Below are 14,597 nucleotides of genomic sequence, written 5' to 3'. Positions count from 1 at the left end.
TTGTTTGTATCTCTCTTTCACCTCATATCTACTTTCTTTTGGCTCACATTTGTCTTCCCCCCCTTTTTTTTGTATTTATGAATGTTAGAAGATATGTTTATAGGCCCACTGAGTGTTTCTATTACTATGTACTACACATTAAACAAACAGATATTTTTTGAATTTTTATTTTTATGTGTATGGGTGTTTTAACTGTATATATGTATGTATGTATTTATGTATGTATGTATGTGTATATACCACATGCATTCAGTGTCCACTAAAGAGGTCATTAGATCCCTTGGAACTGGAATTACAGGTGGTTTTTAACTGCCATGTAGAGGCTGGGAATCAATTCCAGATTCTCTGGAAGAGCATCAGGAATTCCACAAGGAGAGCAACAGAACCAAAAAATCTGAGCACAGTGGTCTTTCCTGAGACTGATATTCCAACCAAGGACTATGCATGGAGATAACCTAAGACCCCTGCACAGATGTAGCCAATGGCAGTTCAGTATCCAAGTGGGTTCCATTGTAATAGGAACAGAGACTGTCTCTGATATGAACTGATTGGCTTCCTCTTTAATTACCTCCTCCTGAGGGGGAAGCAGCATTGCCAGGCCACAGAAGAAGACAATGCAGCCACTCCTGATGAGACCTAATTGACTAGGATCAGAAAGAAGGAAAAGAAGACCTCCCTATCAGTGGACTTGGGGAGGGACATGCATGCAGAGGGTGGAGGAAGGGAGGGATTGGGACTGGACAAGGGAGGGAACCACAGGGGGGGGATACAAAGTGAATAAAGTGTAATTAATAAAGAAAAAAATTTAAAAAAGACTATTTCTCAATATAAATTATGGCTTTGATATGAGATAACTCCAGTGTTGTGTGGTCCAGTAGGGGAAGAAGTCAAGAAACAGATTTCTGACAAGTGGTCACATCTGCAAGGCAGTGAGCAAGCTGTGTGTGTGAGAGAGGGTATAAGAACAGAGATTAATTCTAGAAAATAATTAGTGTGCTGTAAGGCTGATTACACCTGCTTCACCCCAATAGAGAAATACAAACTTTGCTGAGTCCATCTTGAAGATAGCACAAGCTGAGTTCTTTCTGTTTTAAATATTGTTATAAGATGAAAAGTAGAAAATGGCTTTATGTGAATTTCTAAATAAATTTCTGGTGGTGTTATAGTACTATACTTTTAAGAATTTACTCAGCACTAATTAAGACTGGTTACATAAAGTTGTATTAACGATTATCAGCTATACCTCAGGGATAAGTAATGAATAAAGTAATGAGTACTTTGAACAAGGAAAAAAAAAGAGTCAAAGTTAGCCTCATAATTAAGGGGATAAAGTGGCACCATGTGGCTCCTCATGTGCTATACAGAGGACACAATCACTTATATAATTCTTTGCAAATTTATATCTTCAACCTAATTGTGAGAAAATACTAGAGAAACCCAAATGCAAATATTACCATAAAATATCTAATTAGTACTTCTCAAAACTCAGTGTCACAAAAGTCATAAAAGGAGGATAAGGAATGTCACTAAAGAGGTTAAGGACACTAAAGAGACAAGACAAACAAACTACATGCAAAATTAGATCCACAGTGAATTTTATTCTAGAAGATAATATGATGGCATAAAGGACATTTTGGGGACAATAGGTATCATTTTGGATGTAGGTAAAAGATGAGATAAGGGGCATACATCGATGTCCTATTTCTTGATTTTGTTGATTGGATAAAGTTTATATACGAAAATGTCCTTGTTATTGAAAAATAAATAGCATATTTAGAAGTAAAAATCATATATTATGAGAGTAACTAGCTTTCATGTACTGTAGAAAAACATGTTTATCTGTAGATTTCTTTAACGAAAGATACAAGTAATATGTACCTCACTAAATATAAAGTACACAGGAGAAAATACTAACAATGAGTAAATCTGGGTGGAGGATGTAGATCGCTACTCTTACAACATTTATGGAAGTATTACATTATTTCATAATCAACTGTAAAAATGAAAAGAGGACAACACACTTATTTATGGTTCAATGAGCTTAGTGGGGGATGGAATAAAACAATGAAGGGGTCAATTGATGTGTACCTCCACATTCATACAAATCAATCCAAAAGTTTTACCTACCTGAACATAGAGATACTCAAAAGCAACTGGATCTCTCCTTAAGAGGTCAATGGGATCCTTGGGGACAAAACTGATACGGAAAAGACACCTCATCTTATGGGAGCTGGGCCTCTGTGTCACCTGGAAGAGCAAATACATCATATAAGGAGACTGATACACCAACTATAAACCATGCATGGAGACGACCTAGACCCCCTGCTCAGATGTAGCTAGTAGACAGCTCAATCTCCATGTAGGTCATCTAGTAAGGGGATCAGGGGCTGTCTGTGACATGGACTCTGTTACCTGCTCTTCAATTGCTTCCCCTTAGTGAGGCAGCCTTACCAGGCCACAGAGGAAGAGGATGCAGGCAGTCCTGAAGAGAGTTGATAGGCTGGGATCAGTTGGTATAAGGGAGGATGGCTCCCCATTTCTGAGGTCTAGCGGTGGGAAGAGGGAGGGAGGGTGAAACCAGGAAGATATGAAGTAGGGGTTATGATAGGGATATAAATTGAATAAATTAATAGCAATAATAAAAAGAACTCATCAGTGCCGATGAAGAAAGGGATAACATCCACACAATCAAAAATCTCCTTTTTTTCTACTTCTATAGAATCTTCAAATTGGCCTTTGTGTGAGGCTAAGGTTTCTAGAAATAGATTCAGATGTAAGGGATTGTATGTTAAGGGACTTGTTTTGGGAATGTTCAAAGGGGAAGCTGGGAAAGAAAAGAGAAAGCAGCACGGGAAAGAAGAAGAGATGACCAGAGTTCATACACACCAAGTGAAAGCACACCAATTCTTATCCTGTTCTGAGACTGTAATGGTTGCTTTGGATGGGATGATTCAAAAGCAGGTAGCTGCTTTGTTTCAAGCTATATAACCCGTTTTGGTAAGTTTTAGATATGTGGCATCAGGCAAATTTTGAATCTTCTTTTTTTTTTCACTTAAATCATTATAATTGTTCCCACATCACTTTTGTTCCTTACTGCCACAGGCTAAAGGTTTTCTACTACATGTACCTGTGACTGTTTAATGGACTGGGGATTGGAAGAGCCTTCAGGCACAGCCCACCCACCAGTGACAGGACAACTGCTTGCTCAGTATACCCTAGGTAAGGTACCACTCACAAGTGTTCTACATTGCCACTCAGAGCTCTCAGTTACATGGTAGAATGGAGCTCAAAGTTACATGGTAGAAACTCTTTTGGTGAAGACATTTTTCCATTTTGTCCCATTTCCATTTTTCCACCCCTCTCCCAGTTTTTCTCATGATCTCTCAGGGAACTTCTGTACATTTAAGATTTTGGCTAAACTTCTGCTTCCAGGGGGAACTTGGATACATACTGAGCTCTCACCTGAGGGGTTCTGAATATAAGTGATAGCTCTCCTATGACATTGCATAAAATAAGCCATCTATTTTTAAGAGTGCTTTGCCAAGGGTTATTTTGCAAGTTCCTTTAAATAGCCCTGTGTAGTCTTAAACTTGATGGAAATCATAGGCCAAGTTTAGATAAAGAAATAGAAATCAACATGCATGGCAACATTTTTAATTCATTATATCCAATTGGATTCTGTCAAAAGGATAGGGCTATTTGAGGGAACTGACGTGTGGAGTACTAGGTCTTGATTTTCGTTTAAAGAATCATTTTCATTCTTAATTATGTGTGTGCATGTGAGTTCAGGTGCCTGAAAAGGCCAGAGGTGTTCAAATCCCCTTGAGCAGGAGTTCTAGCCCATTTTGAACCACCTGATGTATCTCTGGGAATTGAACTCAGGTCTTCTAGAAGAGCAGTACATGTTCTTAACCACTGAACCCCCAAGCACTTGATTTTAACTTTGCATCAAATAAGAAGCACTTTAGTGTGACAATGTTTCCGGTCTTTCTATTCCCCTGGTGATATCTTGCTGCTTCAGCTGCAGATGTCCCCTCATGCCCTCTTGGTAGGTTTATCTCCTCAGTGAACTTTTCTATGCAACAGGACTTTGTGGATACTTCGACACTTAACCAAGATGCTCAGTGCTTTGGAAGTTGAGATAAGTGAAGGTGGTATGTTGGATACACCAGCAAGCAGTCAGCTTGTCTCCCCAGAGAATAGATGGGGGTAGCAGAAATTGGGACACATAGTTCACATATTCATAGTGAGGAAGACTCGGGCAGTGGTTGCATGCTTCTAAAAATAGTCATGAGTATGCTAAAGAACCAAAGACAACAAAGATGCCTTCAATTTAATTTACATACTCTCAGAAAAAAATTGTTTTTAATGACTTTGAAGAGATTAGAGATCTAAACAGGCAAAGAAGTCATTACAATAACATAAAATGTCACTCTTCAAAGCTACCTTCCAGTATCTGCCTGGCCTTTGAATGACACAAAAATGGGAGATCAACTGATATTCTATGACATTCTATGACAGACTGGCAAAAGGAGGCCTGGGTGCTCAAATGCATTGTAAAGATAATGTTTCCTTCAGGGAGGACCTTGGGGATAGAGCAGTTACAGTGAGATGCTGGGAGGAAGACCATTCTGAGACACCACAGGCTCTGCTTACAGCAACAGCATCTATAGCAGCATTCTTGGAGTTACTTCACAGACCTGAGTGAGTGTCTCCTGTTCATGAAGTAAGAGCAGCTTGGTACCGGCCCCTTCAGTTCTCTGCTCCAGCATGAGAGAGAAGTGCTCAATTCCTTTGATGGACAGCTTCTCTTGCAGGGTTAAGATGACATCCTTACAGAACAAACAGTGACATGAAGAGATCAAAATCAACAATGTCCCTTTTATTTTTAGGGTCTACCATGACTAGAAACTATTACATTTATTTAGGCTTTACAGTCTGTTATGGAATGCTGTAAGTTGGTGCTTAAGTCTCATGATGTCAAAAGTCAAAAAGAACAGAATTGAGGCTTTCCTTTTCTTTGTCCTTTCTAGCACTACTCCCATTTCTATGGAGTTTAAATCTAAGTGGTAACAAGGTAAATATCCTTAAGAGAAACTTGGTGACCATATAAGGTTCTCCATATTTCAATGTATGTATGTGTTTTGTCTGTATATGTGCTATGCAGCATCTGCATGCCTGCTGCCCAAAGACCCTAGAAGAGGGCATCAGATCCTCTGGAACTGGAGTTATATACAGTTGTGAGCCACCATGTGGGTGCTAGAAATCAAAGCTGAGTGTTTTTTTTATTTGTTTGTTTGTTTGTTTGTTATTTTACTTTAGAAGAGTAGCTAGTATCCTTAACCACTGAGCAATATCTCTAGCTTCCATGTAAGGTTCTAAATTAGAGAGATATTTAACAGATGGAGGGTTAGTTTCGATCTCTCCTTTTCCAAATGAGGAAACAAACCATCTCAGAAAATACTCTACCCCTGCTACTGGTAAATTATATTTTGCATCCCAAATCTAGTTCACTACCCATTTTTGTAAATACAGTTTTATTGGGACAGGGTCAACCCATCTCTTTATTGTCCATGGTTACATTATTGTTCATACACTGCAGGAACAGAACTGAGAAGTAGTCAGCAAAGCCTGAAATGCCCATGATTTTAGTCCTGCCCCCAAATAATATGCTGGCTCTGACCTATTCCAAAAGACCATGGTAGTGGTAAAGCTCCTGAGAAAGTCTGGCTTCTAATCCTAGCTCTCAAGCTTATAAACTTCACAGCAATGGGTAGTTATTCAACCTCTAAGTATCTCAGTTTCCCTACCTCTAAACTGGAAGTGATAATAATGCTTACCTTTGAATGGATGTAGGAATCAAATGAGCTCCTACTTGTAAAGCATTTATTATAATGGCATTTACACAGAGAGCAGCACTACAACAATACATGTTTATTTTACATCCCTGGGGAAGGTGAAATGAACAAGCAACGTCTGTAATCTTTTATAGGATTAAAAATTTATAGTCAGGAAGTGTTGAGCACACAAACCAACACTGTACTGCTGATCTCTCCAGCCTTTCATTTTTATTTTCATAGATTTGAAACTAGCAAATGACCCGTTTTCAAGATAATTTTTAGTCAAGTATCCAAAGGCAGAACAAAGCTTCTCAATGGCAAGAAACTCTATCCTGTAGCAATATTTGGACACTTGTGGAGACATCCCTTCTTTGGTTGTCACAACAGGGTCGGGGATGTTGCTGGTATTGGATGGATAGAGAGTAGGGATGCTGCTAAATGTCTTTACAATGCACAGGGAAGCCTAAGCAAATAACCATCCATTCTAAAATCTCAATAGTTGTGAAGGTAGAAAAACCTTCCCATGAATGAATTTTGTTTTGATAGACTGTTCTGTTATTTGAGTCTACTTCGTTGCCTTTTGGCCCTATTAAAACAAAATCCACAAAAGCTAACCCCACTCACCTCCTGAAGAATAATTATTCAACAAAAATTCCTTTATTGTGGTGAATGTGATCTAAAAGATTCCCTGCTCTCTCTCTCACTCTCTCCCTCTCTCTCTCTCTCTCTCTCTCTCTCTCTCTATATATATATATATATATACATATGTACATACATATATACACACATACACACACATATATGTATCTCCAGGAAAGAAAAACACAACCCAGTCTTTGTGTACATATGTGAACTCTATGTGACATTATGTAAACCAGTGGTGGGGCAGTGGGAAATGATTCTGATAGTTGCTCCTTGTTATAACGCTGTAATGAGAATTTTGGCAAATTATATTCAGCAGTTGTCACCTTCCTTTCATCACTGCTCTATTTCTGTTATGTCCAACAACCAGTGTCTGTTGTGCTAATGAGGCTGTTAGGTACAAGAGAAGAAAACTTGAAACTGATGTGAACTCTTTTCATAGCTCCTAGTTTTTTCTCATTGTCACCTGTAATGCACTAGGAAATCAAACTCAGTCTATTGTGAGTTCTTATAATAAAGAGGCCAGGAGGAATGAACACTAGAACTTTTCTTCAGTTTAGATTGCTTTCTGTTAAGACATGTACTCAAGTCTTAACAGATATCTTGTAATGAGGTAGAAAGTATAACAGTAAAGAGTTGAGCCACTGAGGGACACAGAATAAGTCTAGAAGGGCAGAAGATTTGTGGTAATGTACTTGTTTGAACAGGTTCCAATGTCTGCAGAACAATGGTCCATTGAACAAAATGGTCAGCCCCACTTGCCCACACAATGTCTGTGCAGGAATAGAATAGCCTTACCTAAAGAAAGACGCGGCCCTGCCATCTTGCTCTTGAGAAAAGGTCTTCAGTGGCCAGCCTGGCAGGAGTTACTATGCTTTAGCTAAAAGCCCTGAATCATAGCAGACAGTTGATGTATGCTAATAGTAACACACAAGTAGTTTGGGGCTTTGCAAAACTCAACTTGACATCTAGAGGGCGAAGGCACCAAGGCCAGCTATACAGTTGGTAAGCTGTGTTTATGTGACTAATCTCCAACAAAAACTCTGGACAGCAAGACAAACGGGAGTTTTCTTAGGAATACTCTGTGTGTGTACATCCTTTCCAGGAGAGTAAGACACTGTTGGTAGGTTCCATGGGAAGGGGGCACTGGAAGATATGCATCTGAGTTCTCCTAGGCCATGCCTATGGGATGACTTCCCTTGTTGAATCAATCTTTTCACCTTATGCTGAAACAAACTACAATGTGAGAAGACAAGTGATTGAGTTCTAGATGTTCCTTAAGGAGACCATTCATCTGAATGGTGGTTTTGAGGCTCTCTCAATACCACATTTTTTGTTGCTGTTTTCCTGATGCGACAAAAGAATTCAATAGTTCCTATAGACATTAGATGGCTTCCAAAGCTTAAAATGGTTACTCTCTTGTTCTTTCCAGAATGAATTTGCTGACCCCCAGTTAGTTGATCAAATTTACATAAACTATTCTCTCATCATTCATTGGTATTAAAAAGGAAAACAATTTTATCAGCCATTAACATTTCAAAGTCTTATATGAAAGGAACTAGCATTTCATTTGGGGCAATTAAGAATGACTTAGTGCTCCTACACCCATCTACTAATATTGTGCCTTCTACTGCCTACTGAATCACCATGTATTTAAGGCAATTTAAACACAGCTGCTTACTGGTATTATGACAGTAAGAATGCACAGCAAGTGGGCTTTGCAGAACCATTTGCACAGGTGAGGTCTACTCTGAATCCTTTCAAACATGGAGAATTAATGGTTGACTATTGATAGACATTTTAAACACAGACTTGATATTCTCTTGCTAGATTATGGTACAGATCGTCACTAGGTACATTTTTACCTCCATAAAATTTTTCTAACTGTGCCATTTGAAGAAAGCCTATTTTAGGCTGATGAGACATTAGGGAGCAATCAATTTCTGAACATACTTTTGTATAATAAAAAAAGAGGAGACTATGCACTTTTCTTTTCAAGGAAAGAAACATGGGGTGGGGGCCATACGGTTTGCTACCAAACCTATCATGTAAAACTCACCCGTGGTGCAGAAATCATAGGCTTGCATGGTGGCTCTTCCTTTAACCCCCTCCTGAGAAGCATACCTCAGTTCCAACTTGTTATGTAGCATTTTCAAGCAATTGGTTACAGCAACCAAAAGTAAATGTTACCTTTACATTATTCTACCCCTTGTTTTTTTCTGGACACCAAAGTGGCAGATATTCAATTAACATTTAACATCCTTATTTTCTTGGTGGCTGACTTTGCTGGGAAGTCTTATTGGCTTTGGGCAGGGTGCCAAACTTTCTTGGTGACAGTCATGCTATTTTAATTAATCTGCAGTTGCAGTAAAATGACTAGCCCTGGTGTTTCTTCATAGATAGCATGTTATATTGTTTGTAGTACCAACAGGGACAAAAAGAACAGAGCCCTTCTCAGTTTATGCATTCTGTCTTAGTATGATTTTACATAATGAGTACAGGCACAAGGTTCAAATGTCATCTTACCTTGATGGAGGTGCTGCAGTCAAAGCGAAAGGATTTGGTCTGTCCATTTTCCAAATAGACTTTCAAAACATTTGGCATAAAAAGAAGTGAATTGTCTTTAACAGTTTCCTGTTTGATGGCAGAAAACAGAAATGGTGGCTGTGAAGGTCAGTCAATTTAGAATTCTACTCTTGGCAGTGGCCACACATGCCTATGGTTTATTCTTATCACAATATAATAAAGAATAAACACTCAAATGCTCAAAGGCCAACCAGGTATCCCATCGGATCTGAACTAAGTTATTCACAGCAATATTTTTTTTTCCAGCCACAAATAACTCACAAGACATTTTGCTCATCAGAAAAAAAAATAAGATACATTTTTATTTTTAAAAAGCAAGATTCCCCAATGGAAAACATTGTTGCAGACTTAATTCCTTTGTAGTCAAGCATCTGTGTTTGGAACTACAAGCTCTGACTTTTTCTTATCAGGATTAAATGAACAAAATGAGGACCATCAATGATGCTGTTTGACAGGAGACTGCTGGTCCCAGTGGTGGCCATGCAAATGAGTCACAAGCATGAAGGAGCACAAGGGTAAAGTTATTTTTTTGAAATGTTTTGTAACCCATTTAGGAGTGTTTCTCAGCTCAAAAAGAAAACATAAGAGGAAAGCTAGTGTGCTAAAAGAGAACAATGTGGGTCAAGGCTTTTAGCTCAGTGTTAGAGCACTTGTCTGATATCCTGGTTAGATGTTTGTTGCTGTCATAAAACACCATGACCAAAATCAAGCTGGAGAGGAAAGGGTTTACTTAAGCTCACAGGTTGCAGTCCACTGCTGGAAGAAGCTAGGGCAGGAATTCAAGGCAAGACTTGCAGTCAGGGGCTGAAGCAGGGAGCACACAGGAATGCTGCTTACTTGTTTTCTTCCAGGCTCACCTTCAGCTACCTTTCCTATAAAACTCAGGAGGATCTGCCCAGAAGTGGCAGTGCTCACCGTGCTCTGGGCCTTCCTACATCAATTAGTAACCAAGAGAATCCCAGAGACCTGCCCACAAGCCAACTAGATGAAAGCAATCCCTCCACTGAGTTTGCCTCTTCCTAGGTGTCTCTAGTTGACAAAACCTATCCAGCATGGGGAGGGCATTGAATTCCATTTTCAGTGCCATGAAATCAGTCAAGTGCTAAGTCTAAGCTTTAAAGAACAGCTCATAATATCATAATCTAAAATACTCCAAAGCATGATGCCCATTTGAAATATGATTAAGGGTCAACCTGTGAGATGAATTCCTTAAGGATGTTTTCTTAAATGGATATCATAACAGATGATGAAAGAGATAAAGGTGAGAAGTAGACACATCCATGAGTCCTTAAAGTGAACTGTGTTATACCCATGTATTTGTTGTTACAGAGTCATGAGGGCTGTTGGGGATTTAGAAACAGTAAAGCCATATGTCCTTTGGCTTGTAGAAGAAGGCAATGTAGACCATATGCACAAATGTTTATAAGTGTTTTATAGTCTGAGTAAGCATAACCCTTGTATAACTCATTAACTGCTCCCTTGACTTCCACCGCCCCATTTCTTTCTCTAAATGTCTTCCCTTCATTTGTACTGCCATGGCCTTCCGCAATGACCTTCTTGCTGCCTGACTCACTGAATAAGCCTGACTTTAAATTCAGAAAACAAGGCATCGTGTGACTTAGAAGACCATATTAGAAAGGATGAGGTCCCAAATATCAAGAGGTAGATGTACAACTGAAGTTCCTATATTTATAAGATCCTAGCAAGGCAGTAGAGGTTGCAGACGACCACTGGTCCTGCGGCAGTGTTCTCACATTCCTGCTGCCTCACATGAGCCCTCTTATGAATAGGGTTGAAATGATACTGTCACAACAGCATCTAGAATATTATTCTCTCTTTAGATGCCTAGTCACATGCTGAGAAGCTCTTGGGAGGAAAAGTAATTTTCTGATGAATTTTTGATGTGATGTACTTGTCTTTTCTCTGCCTGGAATCTTCTACTGCTCCACTGGGACAGGGTTCTGAATTGATGACATGTGCCTAGATTGATGGTGATCCGTTGCAGTGAGCAAAGTATATCAAGTTCACAGGGAAGTATAAGATGTACACAGGGTAATAGTGACAACCTCAGACCTTTTCTCAGAAGTGCCACAACAATTTATCAGATTGACCTGCCATGAATTGTAATCTTGATTGTCAACTAGTTTTGATTGAGAGCTGCCTAGGAGATTAGTAAAGCACACCTCTGAGTGTGTTATAACAAAACTTTCAAAGATGATTGACAGAGGGGAGAAGACTAGTCCTGAAAATAGGGGGTGGCATCAAGTAGCTTAATAGCCCAGATGGAATAACAGGGAAGAAAGTATTAGGCCCCTATGTACACAGATTTTATATCTCTCATTCATATCTTCTATATCTCTCTTTTTTTCCTCTCCCTATCCGTCTGTATCTCAATTTATTTCTACTTCCTGGATGTTGTGAGCTGAGCAGTGTCTGCTACAAGCTCTTGCTACCATCATATTCTGCCTCACCACAGGCCAAGAATCAAGAGCCAAAGAATATGTACCAAAACCTCTGCAGCCAAGAAGATCCTTTCTCCTTGATGTTTAGGCTTGTTATTTTATCACAACTGAAGGAGAATTATTACACATTTCTATACCTTGGCCTTCAAATTAAACATCCCTAGGCTGGGCTACTAATAAGAAGACTTGTCCAGGATACACATGTATGTCCATAGTTTCCAATCCAGATCCAGGGCTAACTTCAGGAATGAGTTTGTGATCCATAGCAAATACATCACAGAGGAAGGCCTAGACTTATAGATTCATTTAGAAAAATATCACTGATGGGAGCCATCAACTTTCAACAACAAAACTTTGGCATTTCCAATGTCCTCCAAATTATTAGTACCTTAGGTAAAGGCTTCCTAAAACCTAAACCAAAAACAAAAATGAAAGAGTACCCACTCCCTTTTCTTCTTTAGATAATGTTGGAAATGAAGTATCCTCTTGATTTTTACATTATCCATGTTGAAGATCATGAAGCCATGGTTTTCATGAAGACTTATTTGTAGGGACCTGGGGATCATTCTTTAGTTTAAGCTTTATATACAAAATCTGTACTTTCAACTACTTTGGCATTCACATGAGTGCACATGCACACACATGCACACACAAAAAAAATTAAGGAAATCATAATTCTTTTCACACAATATATAAAAAGCTATTCTGAGGAATCATGCTTAGTTGGCACAAGAAGTGGAATTTCAAAGGAAGCTTGTTTTACCCAATAAACCCAATAAACACTTGCTAGTGCAGCAAGTGTCACAAGAATCACCAGGTTAGCTCCTTTTCTGGTTGTGTTGAACTGAGGAGCAACAAGGTGGTGAACCATTACCTTTTCTGTCTTGAGATTTGACACTCTCATGATAGACAAGAACTAGGCCCAGAGTAAACATTTTAGTAACATTATTGGCTTGACTTGAGCAGAAACCCCTGCTCAAGTGTTTTTCTGCATAACAACACAGATAATTGTAAACTCACCGACACTTGGCCATTGATGATGACCTCTTCAGAAAAGCGCACTTTGACGGGATTGGACTTCAATCTTGCTTTTTTTGCAGCACTAATAAATGCTGATTTGGGAGACTAGAGAAAACGGAAAAAAATTTTATCTGATTACTGCAGTCTAACACAAACCTTGTGACAGTTTTTTTTCATCTTTATCCTCAAAGGTATGCAAGATTGTTGCTAAAAGGTAAAATAGTCAGTGCATGGTCAATTCAAGGACAAAATTCAAATTATGGATGTGATTGAAAGTTTGTCATGACTATAAGTTAGTAACCTTGATTTAGTGACTAGACCAGAAGTACAGCATGTCCTGTGTTCTTACTAATCACAATTCCAAGGATCTCAAATCTGCTTTGAATGCAGAGCTCTGAACACAATGCAGGGGTGGGCAGAGATTTTTGCCTTCAGCCTCCATGCACAGTGTCTCTAAAACCTCACTCAGGTAATCTGTGATCTTGGATCCTACTGTGCAGAGTAAGTAGGATACTTTGATTTACGATTAAGAGTTGAATTCTAGACTTCATGCTCTGCTTTATCTTACAGGTACACTGTATTTTGGGATCCTTCCCAATTTTGCTGGGAAGTGAGGGCAAAATGCCATAGCTCTTCCGTAGAAATTTTAAGAACAATGGGAGCATCTTAAAAAGGTGCGAGGATGAAGCTGATCTTTTGCTACATGACCTTGGTCAAGTCAATTCATCTGAAAAATCATCCTTGTATAATTTTAGTAAAGCTTAAAGGAAAGAGACCTCCCATCTATTGACAGCATCACCGATTAGCAAACAAAAACAACCTTCATGCTCCATTGGATTGAACAGTAACCAGATGATTACTGATTTGTAAATTACAGAGGTCAAATATTGTCAGTTGCCTAGTGTGCAGACTGATTTGAACACTCCTTATTCTGTAGGCATTGAAGATTTTGCCCAACATATTCTAGTTACTGATCCTTGAATCTATACAAAGGCTTAACCACATGTATAGTATATTGATCTCATGGCTGTAAAGGTAATAATCATGATGTATACTTCTCATTTTAAAGCTAAATAACAAGAAAATTTAAAGGACTCTCAACCTTACGAAATACAGAAATATTATGGAAATCAATTAAATTGAAAAAACATGATGAAATGTACATGTAAAATGTGGAATGTCAATATGCTAGAATATTGTTCAGTCATAAAAAGGAAGTACTGATCGATGCTGTAATATTGAAAATATGGTGCTGAATGAAAGAATCAGACATAATATACCAAATATTGTATAATTATATTTATGTGAAACAGACAGAAGAGTAAAAACAGAGACAGAAAGTTTGGAGTAGGGGCATAAGAAAAAGGATGAATGAATGTTTAATAGACATAGGATTTCTTCTAATAGTGATGAGATTTTACAATGAGATAACAGTGATGTTTAATACATCTTGGATGTATTTAATACTACTGAATTGTACAATTAAAAATGACATACTTTGTGTTATACATGTGTATTTTTATTATAAAATAAAATCATTGTTGAGAATGTGCAAATGACAAATATATATGTTTGGGGGTATAGATTTTGTCTTGATATTGGGAGAATACTGTTTTTGTTTATTTATTTTTCTTTTTTTAATTCTTTATTTTTTTTCAATGAAGAAAAAATTCCAAGCTTATCTTTATAACATGTGTTCTCTATTATACAAATGGGAGTATGACTGACACATTGTTATAGTTAACAGCTGAGTCAAAATTGTTGATGGCTTTTCTCCCCCAGCAGAATGTGTAGCATCTTCTGGCTTTTGATTGTTTGTCAGAGAAAGTTTTCAGTTCACTTCCAACTTCATTTCTCTATCTTTTTTTTATTTTATTAATTACACTTTATTCATTTTGTATCCCCCCATAAGCCCCTCCCTCCTCCCCTCCCGATCCCACCCTCCCTCCACTTTCTGCATGCATGCCACTCCCCAAGTCCACTGATAGGGGAGGTTCTCCTCTCCTTTCTGATCTTAGTCTATCAGTTCACATCAAAAGTGGCTGCA

The 14,597-nt window shown here is 38.4% G+C and overlaps 1 protein-coding gene across 11 annotated transcripts in view; it reads right to left on the bottom strand.

Annotated features, from left to right (window-relative positions):
- The window catches only part of Frmpd4 (FERM and PDZ domain containing 4), a 727,289-nt gene that overhangs the window by 34,907 nt on the left and 677,785 nt on the right, over positions 1–14,597 (bottom strand). For all 11 annotated transcript variants that reach the window (XM_060375727.1, XM_060375718.1, XM_060375723.1 and 8 more), the window contains 4 exons: positions 12,551–12,655; positions 9,009–9,116; positions 4,701–4,832; positions 2,128–2,247 (listed from right to left, as the gene is read on the bottom strand). In XM_060375727.1, coding sequence (XP_060231710.1) covers positions 2,128–2,247; positions 4,701–4,832; positions 9,009–9,116; positions 12,551–12,655 — 465 coding nt within the window. The remainder of the gene's footprint in view (positions 1–2,127; positions 2,248–4,700; positions 4,833–9,008; positions 9,117–12,550; positions 12,656–14,597) is intronic.

This window comes from Meriones unguiculatus, chromosome X (genome assembly GCF_030254825.1).
Source record: "Meriones unguiculatus strain TT.TT164.6M chromosome X, Bangor_MerUng_6.1, whole genome shotgun sequence".
Lineage (NCBI taxonomy): Eukaryota > Metazoa > Chordata > Mammalia > Rodentia > Muridae > Meriones > Meriones unguiculatus.
This window is presented reverse-complemented; position numbering and strand designations above follow the sequence as displayed.